We start from the raw sequence: 14,151 nt of genomic DNA, 5'->3' as shown, positions 1-14,151 counted from the left end.
TTCAGTAGCAAAGACAAGAAAATGGTGTCTATTGTGCTGTATAATTGACTTCTACTTTAATTACAGGCAGCCATCAATGGAGTCATACCACAGGAGAATGGGATCTTGCAAAGGTATGTTATTCACTGTAAATCAGAGAGAAAAGTATCAGTTGACCTTATAACACTGAATGAATGCAAAATGAAGTCATACATGGCAGACACTCTTATTCTTTTTCAAAAGGCTGTACCGTGTCGGTTTTGGTTTATATGATCAGTATGACAAGCAGCTATGTTAGGTATGTGATGTTCAGAGGCATTGTGCCCTAACATTGTCAGTGGGAGAAAGGAAGGGATATTTTAAATACTTGGTAAGGGAGTGGGTACATGAGATACTGATGACGATATGAGATAATTCATGATTACCTGCATGTGTGCATCTACAATGTAGAGTAACACATAAAGTATCTTTCAGACAATACAGGAAATGTGAAACCAAGCTGATTGTAGAAGCAGAAAGTCCCCACCTCAGTGGTGACCGGGCACCAGTCCGTCGTTTGTTTCCCTGAAGAACAAGCATGCATAGTGACACATGCACGTGTCATAATTACAGTGGGTATAGTTTTTACAACACTAGAGAACAGATGACAATTGATATTCTCCATCACCCGCTTCAATGATGAAATAGCATTTTGATGTTAAATCTTAAAATTAGTGTTTTTGTTAGTCAATACATTTCCAACAGACAACAGCAACATGGACGCTACTGAGTTGGAGGTTATTGCTCCTTCTATGGTTTCAATGCCGCTGTTTGATAGAGGAATAATATAAAAGACACTGCAACTGCAAGGAAACTTTCTGCCAAGAGTGGAGTTGTACACAGTTTCTGAATAGAAAAGGTTTCTCTAAGAAGCTTTGTGCCCTTCACACTACTTCAACGGTTAGTTGACACTCATGAATGCACTGAGCTGATCCGAACCCACTCAAACTGGAGACGTTCTGTTAAACCGTTTTATTTTGTGTACACACTTGCGTGCATGTGTGCGCATGCATGCATGTGCTGCAGTGTGGTTCAGGCCCTTGGGCCATGAGAATATTGCTGGTCTTTCGAAGGGCACACATTGCTATGAATGGAGGCTGGCTGGCAGTGTGACCAGCAGCCAACACATTTACTAAGTGGCTGGCACTGGTATGAGTAGGCTGGCATTGCCCAGTAAACAGACTCTGATGACGTGACCTGAGCTGGAGCCAGTTGGAGGCTATGCCAGCGCTCCTGTCTAAAATGCATTTCCCTCCTCCCTTGTGTCCTCTTTAGTAAGCAGGTTGGGAATTATAAGAAGCTTCCTTGTTGATCAGCAACCAAAATTCCTCAGGGCATCAAAAATTATTTCCTGGTACTTACTAAAAATACCGAATCCTCTGTTGTGCACAGTCTCTGTTCTGACAGTTTGTCTGTGGGTGAAGGGCTCAGCAGTTTTTTTTTCTTCCTGGACTGCACAGGAGAACAGTGCCATCTAGATGTAGGGCAGCATGGGACTATGCTCACACAGCAACAATAAACAATTTAACGGCCTTCAGTGTTACTGTGCCAAGTTTAGGTGAAAGTGCACTCACAATCTCTTTTACTTGTTCTGAGAGTTCATGCCATATGCTATTTTTTCAGATTCTTTAAAGAATACTATTTGCAAGATCTCTTGTTTTTCCTTTTGCTTTTTTGGTGTAAAATCTCCTACTTCAGCTGTACAATACATTTGGTTCATTTTAGTGTCAATTACATTTTGTGCCTAATACTACTTAGTAAGTGACTACCATGTCTATTAAATAAGACACTATGTTCCACATATTTCCACAGTACTGAAATGATTCAAATCTGTATTACTGCAGACAGACAAAAAGATTTTTATCAACTGGGCTGTTTTGAGCGTTCAGATGGTTTTCAGATGCTTTGGTGTAACAAACAGGGATTAACTTGTGTTTTCACATCCATTAACTGGCACACATGTCTTTAAATCAGATAATGTCTGTGTGATCCATCAACCCTTGAACCACAGTGTATTTTATATTTTTCTGACATTATCTCTGAACAGATCAATTTTGAGTGACTTCAGTATGTAATTACAGAATATTGGTTTTACTTACTTTTTTTCTCAGTAAGTATTTTACTTGTGTAGTTGTAATTATGGGAAAGATTTGGATCTTGTGGAGGAGACAGTTATAATGTGCTATCATTTAGTTGGGTTCATTTCCCTCCTATTAGTCCAGTGCGATTGTTGAGGTCTTGTGGCTGTTGACAGTCAACCTACACCTCAGGACAGTGGCCTCTCTAATGTGGTGGGCCACATAAAATACAACCTTTGTTACAAATCCTGAGTCTGGCACTCTGTTCGTGCAAGACAGTTGCTGCTTACACTTCAAGGAACAAAGGGCACACTTTGTTCACAGTCAGGAGGAAAAAGACATCATTTACTGTGTTGTGTGAAACGTAGGTCATACACTGAGCAAGCAGCAAAGCGAGAATAAGCAGATATTGTAGGGGAAGTTGGGAGGGAAACTCGTGTATTGTTGGTATATTTTTCAGGCTCAGGTTACAGGCTAAAGATGCGGGTGAAGATATGTTTGATGTACCTACAAATATCCATAGATAGATATATTTATTTCTGTCCTTCATGATATTCAATGAAACACACTGACACTCAGCAATTTTCCACACCATTAGTAACCTTGTCACCTCTGCACAGTAACTTTTCCAGTGAGGCGAGCCAGGCCAGCATGTACGGACCTCCAAGCCAATCAGAAGCAGCCGATGCAGCAGCAGGAGGTTCAGTTCCTCCCCCCTCCTCTTCGTCTTCGTCCTCCTCTCCTCCATCATCCTCGACTTCAGCTTTTTGCCCCGCCAACTCCTCCTCCCGACACATTGTAGAGCGTCAGTCCCGGATGCTCAACTTCAGGGTGGACTACCGGCAGCGCTCTGTAGACCTGGTGTTGGAGGAAAGCAGCACAGTCGGTGAGCACCACACACACACACACACACAGATGTACATAGTGTGTCCACGCTCCCACACAGCAAACATGTTTGCATACAGCCTTTTTTGTGCATAAAAATGAACAAGTTATTTTTTCCTCTGAATTGGTTGTCTTTGCCAAATCTGTCTCACAGGAGAAATCAAACAAATCCTCGAGACAGAGCTTGGGGTTCCACTGTCCAAAATGCAGCTGAAGGGATGGAAGAGCGGAGATGTATCTGATAGTGTGAGTTAATATCCCACACAAATGTTTGTCACAAAAATGAAAAGTGAAAAAACACAAATGAGGATTAAGAAGAGAAGAATAACACTGGTGATATGAGCTAAATCTTTTCCTCCTTTTTATTATTATTATTATTATTGTTATTATTATTATTATTATTATTATTAATAATAGTGGAAAAAAAAAATAAGAGAAAAGCCTGGTTTACATTTAGGGTTGATCAGGAGATGTGACCGTTTTTAGAGCTAGTAGCAGACCAAGTATAAATCCAAATATACTGAGCCTAAAGTTAGCTTAAAAAAAAGTTAATATCTCCTCAGCTATATTTGATGTTTGTATCTCTCTGTGTAATCAGACGGTGCTGAGAAGTTTACACCTGCCCAAGAACATCAGCCTGTATGTCCTGACCCCAGACATTGCTCCTACTGCCAGCACCAGCAAAAACAGGTATTCAGCCTAGCACACACTCAGTCTTTGTATGTGTCAACTGAAATAAATCCTCCCTCTCTCCCCATCCCAGTACCCATGTTCACTATGAAATACTACTGGAAGTGGCATGAGTGTAGTAGCTAATATTGAACACCAGGTGGCAGTCTGAGACCAGTAATGGAGAAGTCGCCTACAGAATCTTGCCAGCAAATGCCATGTTCATTGGTATATTAAGAGACATTTGACCTATGGGTTCACTTTCATTTTCTTGCATCCATTGTGACATTTTGAAAGGAACGTCTATTGCTGCAATCTCTGTGTGTAAATAATCATTTTCTCTCCTTTCTTTGTATCATTCAGCCTGACATTGTTGCTTGCTAAAGGTTGTCTTATAGACTCTGTATATGATATCCACACCGCATATCTATAATTTATTCATTGTTTTCAAAGCATACCAGTCTGTCAAATTAGTGAGAGTACCCTGTGACAATAGTGATTTGGCGAGAAAGCTTCATTAAGCCAACGTTCTCTCTCCATCCAGAGGTTTTTCTGGTAGTCTCAGTGAATGCATGGCAGTATTAACAACCTTTCCTTCTGAAATGTCAGGCAGCTCAGTGTAAAGTCATAGCAGTAATACAATCTCAGCTGGCAGCTGAATGTGTGTTCGTCCTTTCATCAGTGTCAGGAAACATCATCCAAGTGAGAATATCTACCCATGTATGATGGTGACATTCCTCCCGTTATTACTACTTATTATTTTAAGGTGACTACGACCCTTTTTATTTCTAATTCGAAGATAAGATCATTGGACTAGTAAAAACAGATAAATATGAGTCTAAGATGATTTATGTCGTATGTATGTATGGTTCGACAGCTTGAGTTTGTTGTGTGTATGGATGGTGTTTGCTGGATGTCATTGTCCTTGTGCTGGGTGTCACTGTATGTGTGGATGAAAGACATTGTTAGGTCCAGAGAGGGAGATGAGGATGTAAAGTGCTTCTCCTGTAATTATTAAAGGTCTGGCTCATATTTTTAGAAGCCTATTGTACTGATCATTAATCAGCCTCCCTCTGAGGACATTAGTGTCTGCGAAAATGAAGATCAAATCAACAGAGAATGAAACCCTTTAAAAAAATCACAATAAAAAGTTATGTACTCTTAATATTTGTGAATACTGTTGAAATGACTGTTTCATGAGACATTTGAGACATCTGATGCAGATCCAGACAGAACAAAAGCCTTGGCAGAGTATGGGGCCTATTTGTCAAGCAAATCATTACCATTATCACAATACCTTTAAAAATTAAACAACAGGCTGTCTCTTAAAAGTATCTTTGTGTTCTTCTCTGCGCTATTAGTAATTTGTTGTCAGAAAAATAATGTTTATTAAAAGGACAGCTTTCAGTTTAAGTGCTGAATCAAAACAAGCATCTAATTAGACATTTTTAAAATCTACTTCTGTTTTGGAGAGCTGTGAAGTACATCCTGTGACTGCCAGTTTCACTGTATCTCTCTGAATTGTTTAAGTTTAATAAAATTGACCTTGTTATATATATATATATATATATATATATATATATATATATATATATATATATATATATATATATATATATATATATATATATATATATATATATATATATATATATATAAAAAAGATAGGATCATGGTTATAGATCTTCTGACTAATTTCAGTTGTTCTCCTCTTTTCGCATACATGGTCTTTATTTGCCAGAGAAATGGCCCTGGTTTGTTATGTTGACAGTGGATTGAAAATAAAAATTGTACTGTAGCTCTCCCCTACATTTCCTCATGATAGCAGCCAAGCAAGCATCCACATGTCACCAGAACACTTGTAAAAGAAGTCATTTGGCAGTTTGCCACTTTGCCTGCTAGTTAGGCTAAGTGGTAGTTATATTGTGTTGGCAGCTAATGGCCCTCATCCCCTCAGTCTTCCCTCCCTCACTCTCTCTCCTCTGCTTCTCCTCATCTTCTCACTCCCCCACTAACTGCTGTGTCTTTTTAGCAGCACCGTTGCCATTTCTCAAAGTGTTATCGATATCATTTTGGGTGTCAGGAGCTCATTATTCTGTGTCAGCTATTTTGGTGGAGGACAGTTGGGTTTGAATGGAGTGGGTGGGCTTCTGTGTGTATGCATATGCATTTGTGTATAAATGAGTGTGTGTACGGTGACCCTGCTGTCATACTGGGAGAGGATAGGTGACAGATCACAGAGTAGGGGGGAGCAGCCACCTGTAGTGGGACCAGACAAGCTGTTAGCTTGCAGTAAAAATAAACTGGTCACACCATATATCCACAGTACACACAATTTGTGTGTGGCGTGTGCAAATTTGTTGCAGTAGACAAAGCTCAACCTAAAGTTTGCTGGTAGGGAAGCACACTTTATCACCGCCATACCAACTCAAGATACTAATGTTTTATGGTTAAGTAAATTTGTCTGATCTGCTACCACTACCTACTACGGCAGTTATTGCAAACATGATAAATCAAATGATCTTGCTTAATAAAATTGTTAATTTGTTACAGTTATTGTCACACAGCCGTATGCTTCCTGCCAGAAAACAGTTACTTCATTGTTCTTTTGTGTCTTACATGTACAGTATTTTAACTCTTTCCCACTCTGAGTTTAGTATTGCTCAACGCAGAGTCTGTCACACATACACAGTTTCTTTCTATTGTGTCCTTATGTAAAACAAAATCAAATTTCTTCTTTATTATTTTGGAGGCACATCATCAAATGTTAAGGAAAACTGCAAAGAACTCTTTACTTGAGTATACAATTTAAGACACACTGTATCTCCAAAAGACTGGTTGTGGTGCCCTGCCTTTTAAATTTGGCCACTGCAACTGGACACGCATGTGAAACAAAAACACTGCAGCACTGCAAAGGCTAAAGTGCTAACATTTATCTCATTTTCTTCTAAGCTATCTGTTTATCTCTTCCGCTATTTCACAAGACACAATATGATTCAGCTAGCTAGCATGAGAAATTTGTTTTTCTCACCATCAGAAGGCCCCATTATGTGGGTTGCATTATCCAACCAGTAGTGCACAGACGATTTTTGTGTTAGAAACAAAGTAAATAATTAAACAAACTTTACACCAGGTGTGTTTGTGGCAGAATCAAAAGAGACACTAAAACAGACTGTACTTCATGACATGATTAACTCACAGAGAGATAAAGTTGCTTTATGACAGTCTCTGTTTAATTGTACATAATATACTTTTATTTAACAGTGCAGTTACAGAACCACATTTGCAGACTGTGGTTTAGTATCTCTGAGTGAAATTTCACCATAGGAATGTGATGGTAATTCTGTATTATGTTATGAAACAGATAAACATCTAGAAGGGTAAGAATGTGTATGTATTGTTATCACTCCGTTAGTAGCCACGACATGACTAAAGGTTGTGTTGTGGCTATTGTCCAAGAACTTAACCATCATTCACTGGTGAAACGATTATCTTTAATTGTATATTTTGAATGACGTTAATGCATTAGGTTACTGAAACTTTCCCCGTTTTTGAAGTACATTTGTTAGTGTGTTGTTGTAGTCTGAAAAGACAGTTATCCATCCAAATGTTATTTCACAATATTTATTTACTCCAAATTGTTGCTGACTAAAAATGCAAATGTCCCATAATGGTAATATCCCTGGCAATTTGAAGAGCTTGTCTCATGCAGTACACACACCTAAACCAAACGGACTGATTAAATAGTGCTGCACTGTCATTATGATCCCGCTGAGTAAACTCCTCTTAGTTGTCTTGTTTGATTAGAAATAAATCTTGAGGCTTTGGGAGATTTTCCTTTGAGCACCAATCCATCTCAGGTAGTTATTTAGTTAGCGATATGATGTGCGGTCAGCACTGCAGTGGTAAAGCCTGGTCTAAAGAAGGTTTTTCTCTGTGGCCATGTTGATGACTTGCCTGTGAATACAAGAGGGTGTTGAGGAGGAGCTAATCTCCTGCATAAATGATGAAGGCCTGATGAATATTTCAATGGAGCCTGTTTCCTTCCTCGTTTATTCTCCGCTCCAGCTCTCAGGACGCGTGTTTGCCAATGAAAGGTTATTTTAATTTGAACTCTGAAAGAAATTTTAAATTGCAAAAATGATTCATTAGGTTCTGTGTGTTTTTATTGCGGCTTCCCACCTCTCCCTTTGTGTGTTAGCTATCCAGTAGCAGATACACAGATGCTTTAGGGAGACAGCTAGCTAGCTGGCTAAAGCCGTGATGGAAAGTATCTAACAGTTAGCATGCTGATTGGGACAAGATGGCAGACCAAAACAGAGCAGAGCCTGAGCGGTTTCATATTCTTCTGCTATGTTGTGGATGCAGAATGTGGAGGAGGTAAGAAGACCTTGTGTGAGCTTCATGACCTCCTCTGTACGTATTAGAGGCAGGATGGTCAGTCAGCATGTACTCTCCTGGTCAGTGTTTTTATGTGTGTCCCTAATTTGAAACACACACTGTAGGTTAGTGACTATGTTTGAGTGTACGAGAGGTTAGGTAGGACGTGTGTGTATGGGTATTTGTGTTTTGCAGGCACATGTCACATTGTGTGTGTGTGTGTGTGTGTGTGTGTGTGTGTGTGTGTGTCTGGCAGTGCTAGTTTAATAAGGTCTAGAGTCTGCTCTGTGCCGCGGGGACTTGCAGCTTAGGCGATTGGCTTATCTCAGAGTGAAACCAATCTGTTTAGACTGCTCTTCTCCCCTGCAAAACGCTCCATTTTCCCTGTCCATAAAGTTAAATGACATTTTCCTCCCGGCACCCTTATGCCATGTCAAGTACCTCCAGAGATGTTGCAGGCTGACCTAGATGTCACAGAGTGTGTGTGTTGAGTGAGAAGGAGACCTCTGAAGGCAGAAGCAAACACTGAGACATCCACATTTCAACCCCGTACTGCTTGAGGGGCCTGCTTCTATCAGAAGACAGCAGCTTTGAAAACATCAGTGGTGAAAGCAGTCGAGACACAGGGATATTATTCTTGAAACATGGGTGTTCTGTTTATATATGGAGCAGCCGGCCTCTTCAGACAGATGGGAAATTACAAGACAATGACTCATCATGAACGGCAGTTCTTTTCCCCTCTGAATGCATTTGATATTTTGAGTGGCTATATTTGTACTATAGAACACAATGAGTGATGTGGTTTTTCAAAGTAAATCTTGAACAGAACTCCACCAACACACACACCAAATGGCTCGTCGGTCTGCCATAAGCGGCTGATAAGATGTTCCTTCTTTGCTTGGAAGGACAGAGTAACACTTCCACTCAGTTTACCCTCAATCTCTGTCTATTTAGGAGGCTAGTTGCCTGCCAGCAGTAGCTCGGGATTGTGTCCAAACATAATCATGATATTAGCTAGATCCTTATTTATGTGTCCCTACCCCTTCCATTTCTCCTCTCTCTCCCTCTCTCCCTCTCTCTCTCTCTTTCTCACTCACTCTCGCTCTCGAACACACATACTCTCTCTCTCATCCTTCTGCTCAGCCCTATTACATATGCATCCATCCTTCCCACTCCACACATTTCCAATCTTCCCCAGTTAGCTACAACAAACATTACATTTACATATTGATTTCGTAGTTTTAGTCAATGTAAATATGATGTCATTACAGTAAATTTGAGCTTCTGTTAACATAAGCTCGTCCAGATCTGTGCAGATTAAGGGTGTGATTGCATTATTAATGTGTGTGCTACATATTAATTCCCCCATCCCTCTCTTTCTCTCAACTCTTCCTCCTCTCCTTGGGTTCTGAGCCCTGATTAAGTGCCTGCTTCGGCCCTTAAGCCTCCCATTGATATTCAGCCTCACAGACCCAGCGTTTGCTCAAAACGCTACTTAACCTCACAGCTTATTGTAAATGAAGCTTCCAAAAGTTGATTCCCCCACCTCCTCCTCTCTACGTGAAACACACAAAGTGTCTGCTTTTGCACCGCTCGCAGCATCTCTGTCACTGCTGTCAGCCACTGAGCGAGCCATGGTGCCAAGCCATAAACTCTGCTCCTTCAGGTCCTCTTGGACCTGTGTCTCCACTACCAGGTCTCTGCTCATGATAAAATACGTACATGTGAGACCGTTGCCATCTTGGACCAGTGGTTACCTGTAAACAACTTGTGTCTGTCTTTTTGGCCCACCAGTGGTCTTGTTCATGCTTAGAGGGAAAAAAATAGGAAATAGGTTATGATAGAAAATAATTTATTTCGTGGTCCAATTATTCTTTCAGTTGGAGGTGAGATATAAAGGTATATCATGTTCGTTTCATCAGCAATACTTCTGTAAAAATGACTAATTTCTTCATTCAGTTTCTCTTCATTATGTATGAACAGATTTTGTCAGTCTTATTTCTTTGCTTCTATGTTTTATTATGGATTAATATGGAAGAAGGTTTCACCATATTAAAACTGATGCACATAGAGATAGTATTCAACAACATCTCTGGCACAGCTTACAGTAGTTTATAATTGATATGAACTGATATGAAATGTTCACGTCATGTTTTGTGAGACAGACAGAGAAGGTGAAGTAGCTAAATACAACAGTAATCCAGCAACATCTGTTGAAGAGTAGTGTATCATGATGCACAATAATAACTGTTTAGTATTAGTTTTTTTGGCTCAAGAATAAAAGTAGACTCAAGGTTGGTCCATCACTTGCAGCATTTTCTGCACTCTGGAACAAAACAAAATATTTTTGAAAGGCCAAAAACTAACCCTATCAAACTTTGCAGATGTGGTCAGTTTGTGCTACTGTATGTCTAAAGTACAATCTTGTTTTTAAGGCATCTTTAGGGCTTGTCATTAGGAAGGTGCTGAAGGCTCTCCTGGGTTTATTTCACAATAGTAGCTAGGTTTGTTAGCGACGAAAACACATTGATGGACTCCATGCTGTTACTGTGCAGGTGGTCATAGCTGTGCTAGCCTGCTGTGATGAGTGGCGCTCTGGCCAGGCTTGTTAAGACATAACCAGTGAAGTGGGCGACTAGCCCCCAGAGGAGGCACCCACCTCCCTCTGGGCCAGCAGGCTACCATTAGTTGACAAGTTTCAGCGTGCCCTCTTACTTGACTCAGTCACTCTTAGTGATAATGTTTGTTTTTCTTTGCCCCCCTTCTTTTCTTTCTATATGTCATTATTTTGTCTCTCTTCTTGTATATGTGAATCACATTTTTATTTCATTTACTGTGTTCATCCTTGTTTTTCCAATGTTATAGCTGTTTTCCTCTCTTTGTTTAGTGCTCTTCCAGAGTCACTAAACCAGAACTTTCTGCTGGTCATCAGTCACCATGAGGCCCAGAGGGACTACAGCCTCAACTTCCCCGGCACCAGAACCATACAGGAGGTATGATTAAAGCATGCACGCACACACACACACAAACACAAACAAACACAGTCTATACAGGGAATCAGAAAGTCACTTTATATGCACAGACACAAACACAAAAACTCACCCATGGACTCTCACATACATAATATTATTGTACCTGATTCTTTGGTTCCCATAACACAGCTCTCATTCCATTTGCCAAACATTGCCAGTCTCATTGCTAGTCTATCTCCGCCATCGAGTCATTATTCATCACAAATAATCACATTTCCGAGCACATAATTACTCTCACAGCTGCGGTCTGGTATGACCCCCTCTTTTTCTCCCCACTCCCCCTACGCTGCGACTTTCTATGTCTCTCTCTCAACAGTCTCTGCCGTCAAGGAGGTGGTTTAAATGACTGAACACTGTTTGATCTAGGCTAGGCATGCAGGAGCAATGGAAAGAGTCTATTCATCTTCATCTTCATCTGAAACTAAACAGTGGATTTGGCAGCCAATGAAATATTTATAATTACTCATACCGGACCCAGTGTGAAGACAGTACACCTCTCTGTCCATCGTTTATTACTATCGCAGCTGCAAATGGATTAAATGTTGAAGACCACGTAGAGAGTGTGTGCTTGCTTGCCTGTGTAGATAAGTGGGTTTGTGTGTGTGTCTGTGTCAATGTTTGGACCCGTGAGACACACACACACACACACACATACACATATTACTGCCCTGTACTGTCCTACGCTAACCCCCCATGCAGAGGGAGACCTGAGCAGGTGTCATTTATTATTCACAGTGGGTAGCCTGCTGTTACAGGTGAGGGGAAATATACTCCACAAAGACAGATCTGGTACGATAGAGGAGTCTGACTCATGATCTTACAGATTAATAAAGTTGTCATTATTTACACTTAATATCTGGGATTGGAAATATAGTTGAATTACTTCCTGTGGTGACTGTACATCATTTGTATTTCTTATTTGACAGTTTTGTGTTTTCTTACACGACATCTCTTTCTCTCATTTACTGTCAGGCAGCATTGAAAGGTGTTCCTCCTTTCTTATGTTTTTTTGCTCACTGCGGCTCAGATCTGGCTCCTCAGTGAGGGTGAAGATTACACTAATAATAATCAGGCTACTAGCAGAGCTTGTAATGGTGCTAATTGAACAGATTAGTACAACCAACATCTGAACTGGAGGAGGCAGCTTGCCTCCCTGGTTTTCTGGCCCTCTCCTACTTCGCTCTTTTCCTTTTTCTCCTCCCTCCGTCATCTCTCTCTCTTTCTCTCTCTCACTCTCTTCTCAGGCAGATGGTTTTGATGAGCACCCACTGTGAACCTTAAGTGTTTCTGCTGGGATTACAAACACAGGGGAGGGGTCCCTGTGGTGTGGGAGGGGGGAACCATGGTCACAGAAAGGAGGCAAAGGACTGTCGGCTTGGTGGGGGTGCTGTAAGAGGCCATAGGGGAGAGAGAAGGGACAATGTGGGCTTAAACAGGCCTCCATGTCGCGGTCTTTTCCTTACGCATGCTTGTCTTTAGGCATCTCAAGGCCCCCTGCAGTGAAAATGAGGCCCAGAACTTTAACCTGCATAGATCTGGACTCTGTTGGCCCCATGTTGACCATGCTCTTTATATATTAACTCTTTAGCTGGGGAACAGACTTCTTTCCTTTTTTAATTACTGTAATGTGTTAGAAAATTATATGTTCTTAAACCATGTGTACACACCATGTCGGGACTGATTCATAAGGTTCAGCAGCTAGTATGATGAGCTACAGGTGCAAGTACAATCTGTTGAAGCAAGCAAATAGTAGTACGTGTCCTCAGTCATGTTGCTTTGAAGTAATTTTTTGATGCTCGCAGTAAAGACGAGGAGTTAGATTTGTGAAGTCTTGAGATGAAAACAATAATAAAAGACAGAAACAAGAGGGGGAGTGTTTTTCTGTCATAAGAAGACTTGAGAATGCAACAAAGAAGTAACACCACATTCAGCCAGCCTGACTCCCCTTTCTGCTCATACTGTGTCCACTCACAGACACATATGGACTCCACTACAGAGCACCTTTCTCTCCCCATTCTCCCTTTTGTCTTAGCTGAAAACTAGCTGATGGTCCCTGCTTGTGCATATCAATAGGGATAGAGTCCTGTCTTCGTGTTTGTCTTTGCCAAAGGCTCTGGCTTTGCCTTGTGGCTCTCAGGGAACTGCCCTTGCCCCTCCCTTTCTATTCCTTCATTCTCCGTCTCTCTGTCTCAGTGTCCCTTCTCTACCTTCTTTCTTCTCCATCTCTAGAGCACAGGGCTGTGTAGACTCTGATTGGCATTACCAGACAAGAGTGTGGGGGTAAGTTGCTGGCTAGCTTGTGAGCTAAGCTGGAGAGCAAATGTTTGCCAGGGAAGTAGAGGGTAGAATAGGGATGGCTGCTGGGCCCTGAGTTGTCCGTGACCAGACCAGTTGTCCTGGGGATTTCCCTCCTCTACTGCCCCCCGGGGCTGGGCCTGGGCCCCCATCCCTGCTCCGCAGCTGGGAGACATATAGGAACCAAATGCAGACAGGGCTACAGAGCTGAGAAAAGGAAGGTTGGATAGAAAAGGGAATGAAAGAAAGGCATCTGGTGCCTTGGGGAGATGAAGAAAGAGAGCGAGAGAGAGCTTGTGACTGTTTAACGGAAACCTTTCCTTCTCTTTGATTTGCTTCCAGCCAGGGATTATAGGCAATTGGCATTTACAATGATTGGATCATTAATTTTGCCGTGAGGCGTATTGCCCAGCAGCTCAGCGCCACAGCCAGTCCCGCTAACGTTGTGCATAGCTGGCTCGTACACCCCTGCCTCAACTCAGCATGAACAGCAACACACACATCAGCAGCACTGTATTTGCTATTAAGACTTTGATTGAAGTCCTGTTCTGTTAAAGACATTTCCCTTACATTTTAGCTTCTGTATGTACATGGGAGATCGATGGATACTTATCATGAGCCTCATGTTAACTATATTTCATTAAGCAGTACAGCCCAGTGTCATATAATGACATTTAATTACACTCCATTGTTTTAGGTCAAGCAAGTTTTAGCTGGTAATTGTAAGTAGGAATTTTCCATGTAAAATTTGTCACTCGAGTCACAAAATAAATACAAACATTTTAATTTGTTGC

General features: G+C 41.2%; 1 protein-coding gene across 1 annotated transcript in view; it reads left to right on the top strand.

Annotated features, from left to right (window-relative positions):
- The window catches only part of faf1 (Fas (TNFRSF6) associated factor 1), a 63,048-nt gene that overhangs the window by 7,488 nt on the left and 41,409 nt on the right, over positions 1-14,151 (top strand). Inside the window, exons 3-7 of the mRNA XM_042417823.1 lie at positions 67-113; positions 2,717-2,982; positions 3,136-3,227; positions 3,580-3,671; positions 10,918-11,023. Of these exons, the coding sequence (XP_042273757.1) occupies positions 67-113; positions 2,717-2,982; positions 3,136-3,227; positions 3,580-3,671; positions 10,918-11,023 (603 nt within the window). The remainder of the gene's footprint in view (positions 1-66; positions 114-2,716; positions 2,983-3,135; positions 3,228-3,579; positions 3,672-10,917; positions 11,024-14,151) is intronic.

The sequence above is a fragment of the Thunnus maccoyii genome, chromosome 7 (genome assembly GCF_910596095.1).
Source record: "Thunnus maccoyii chromosome 7, fThuMac1.1, whole genome shotgun sequence".
NCBI lineage: Eukaryota > Metazoa > Chordata > Actinopteri > Scombriformes > Scombridae > Thunnus > Thunnus maccoyii.
Note: the sequence above shows the minus strand (reverse complement) of the source record. Positions and strands in the feature narration are given on the sequence as shown.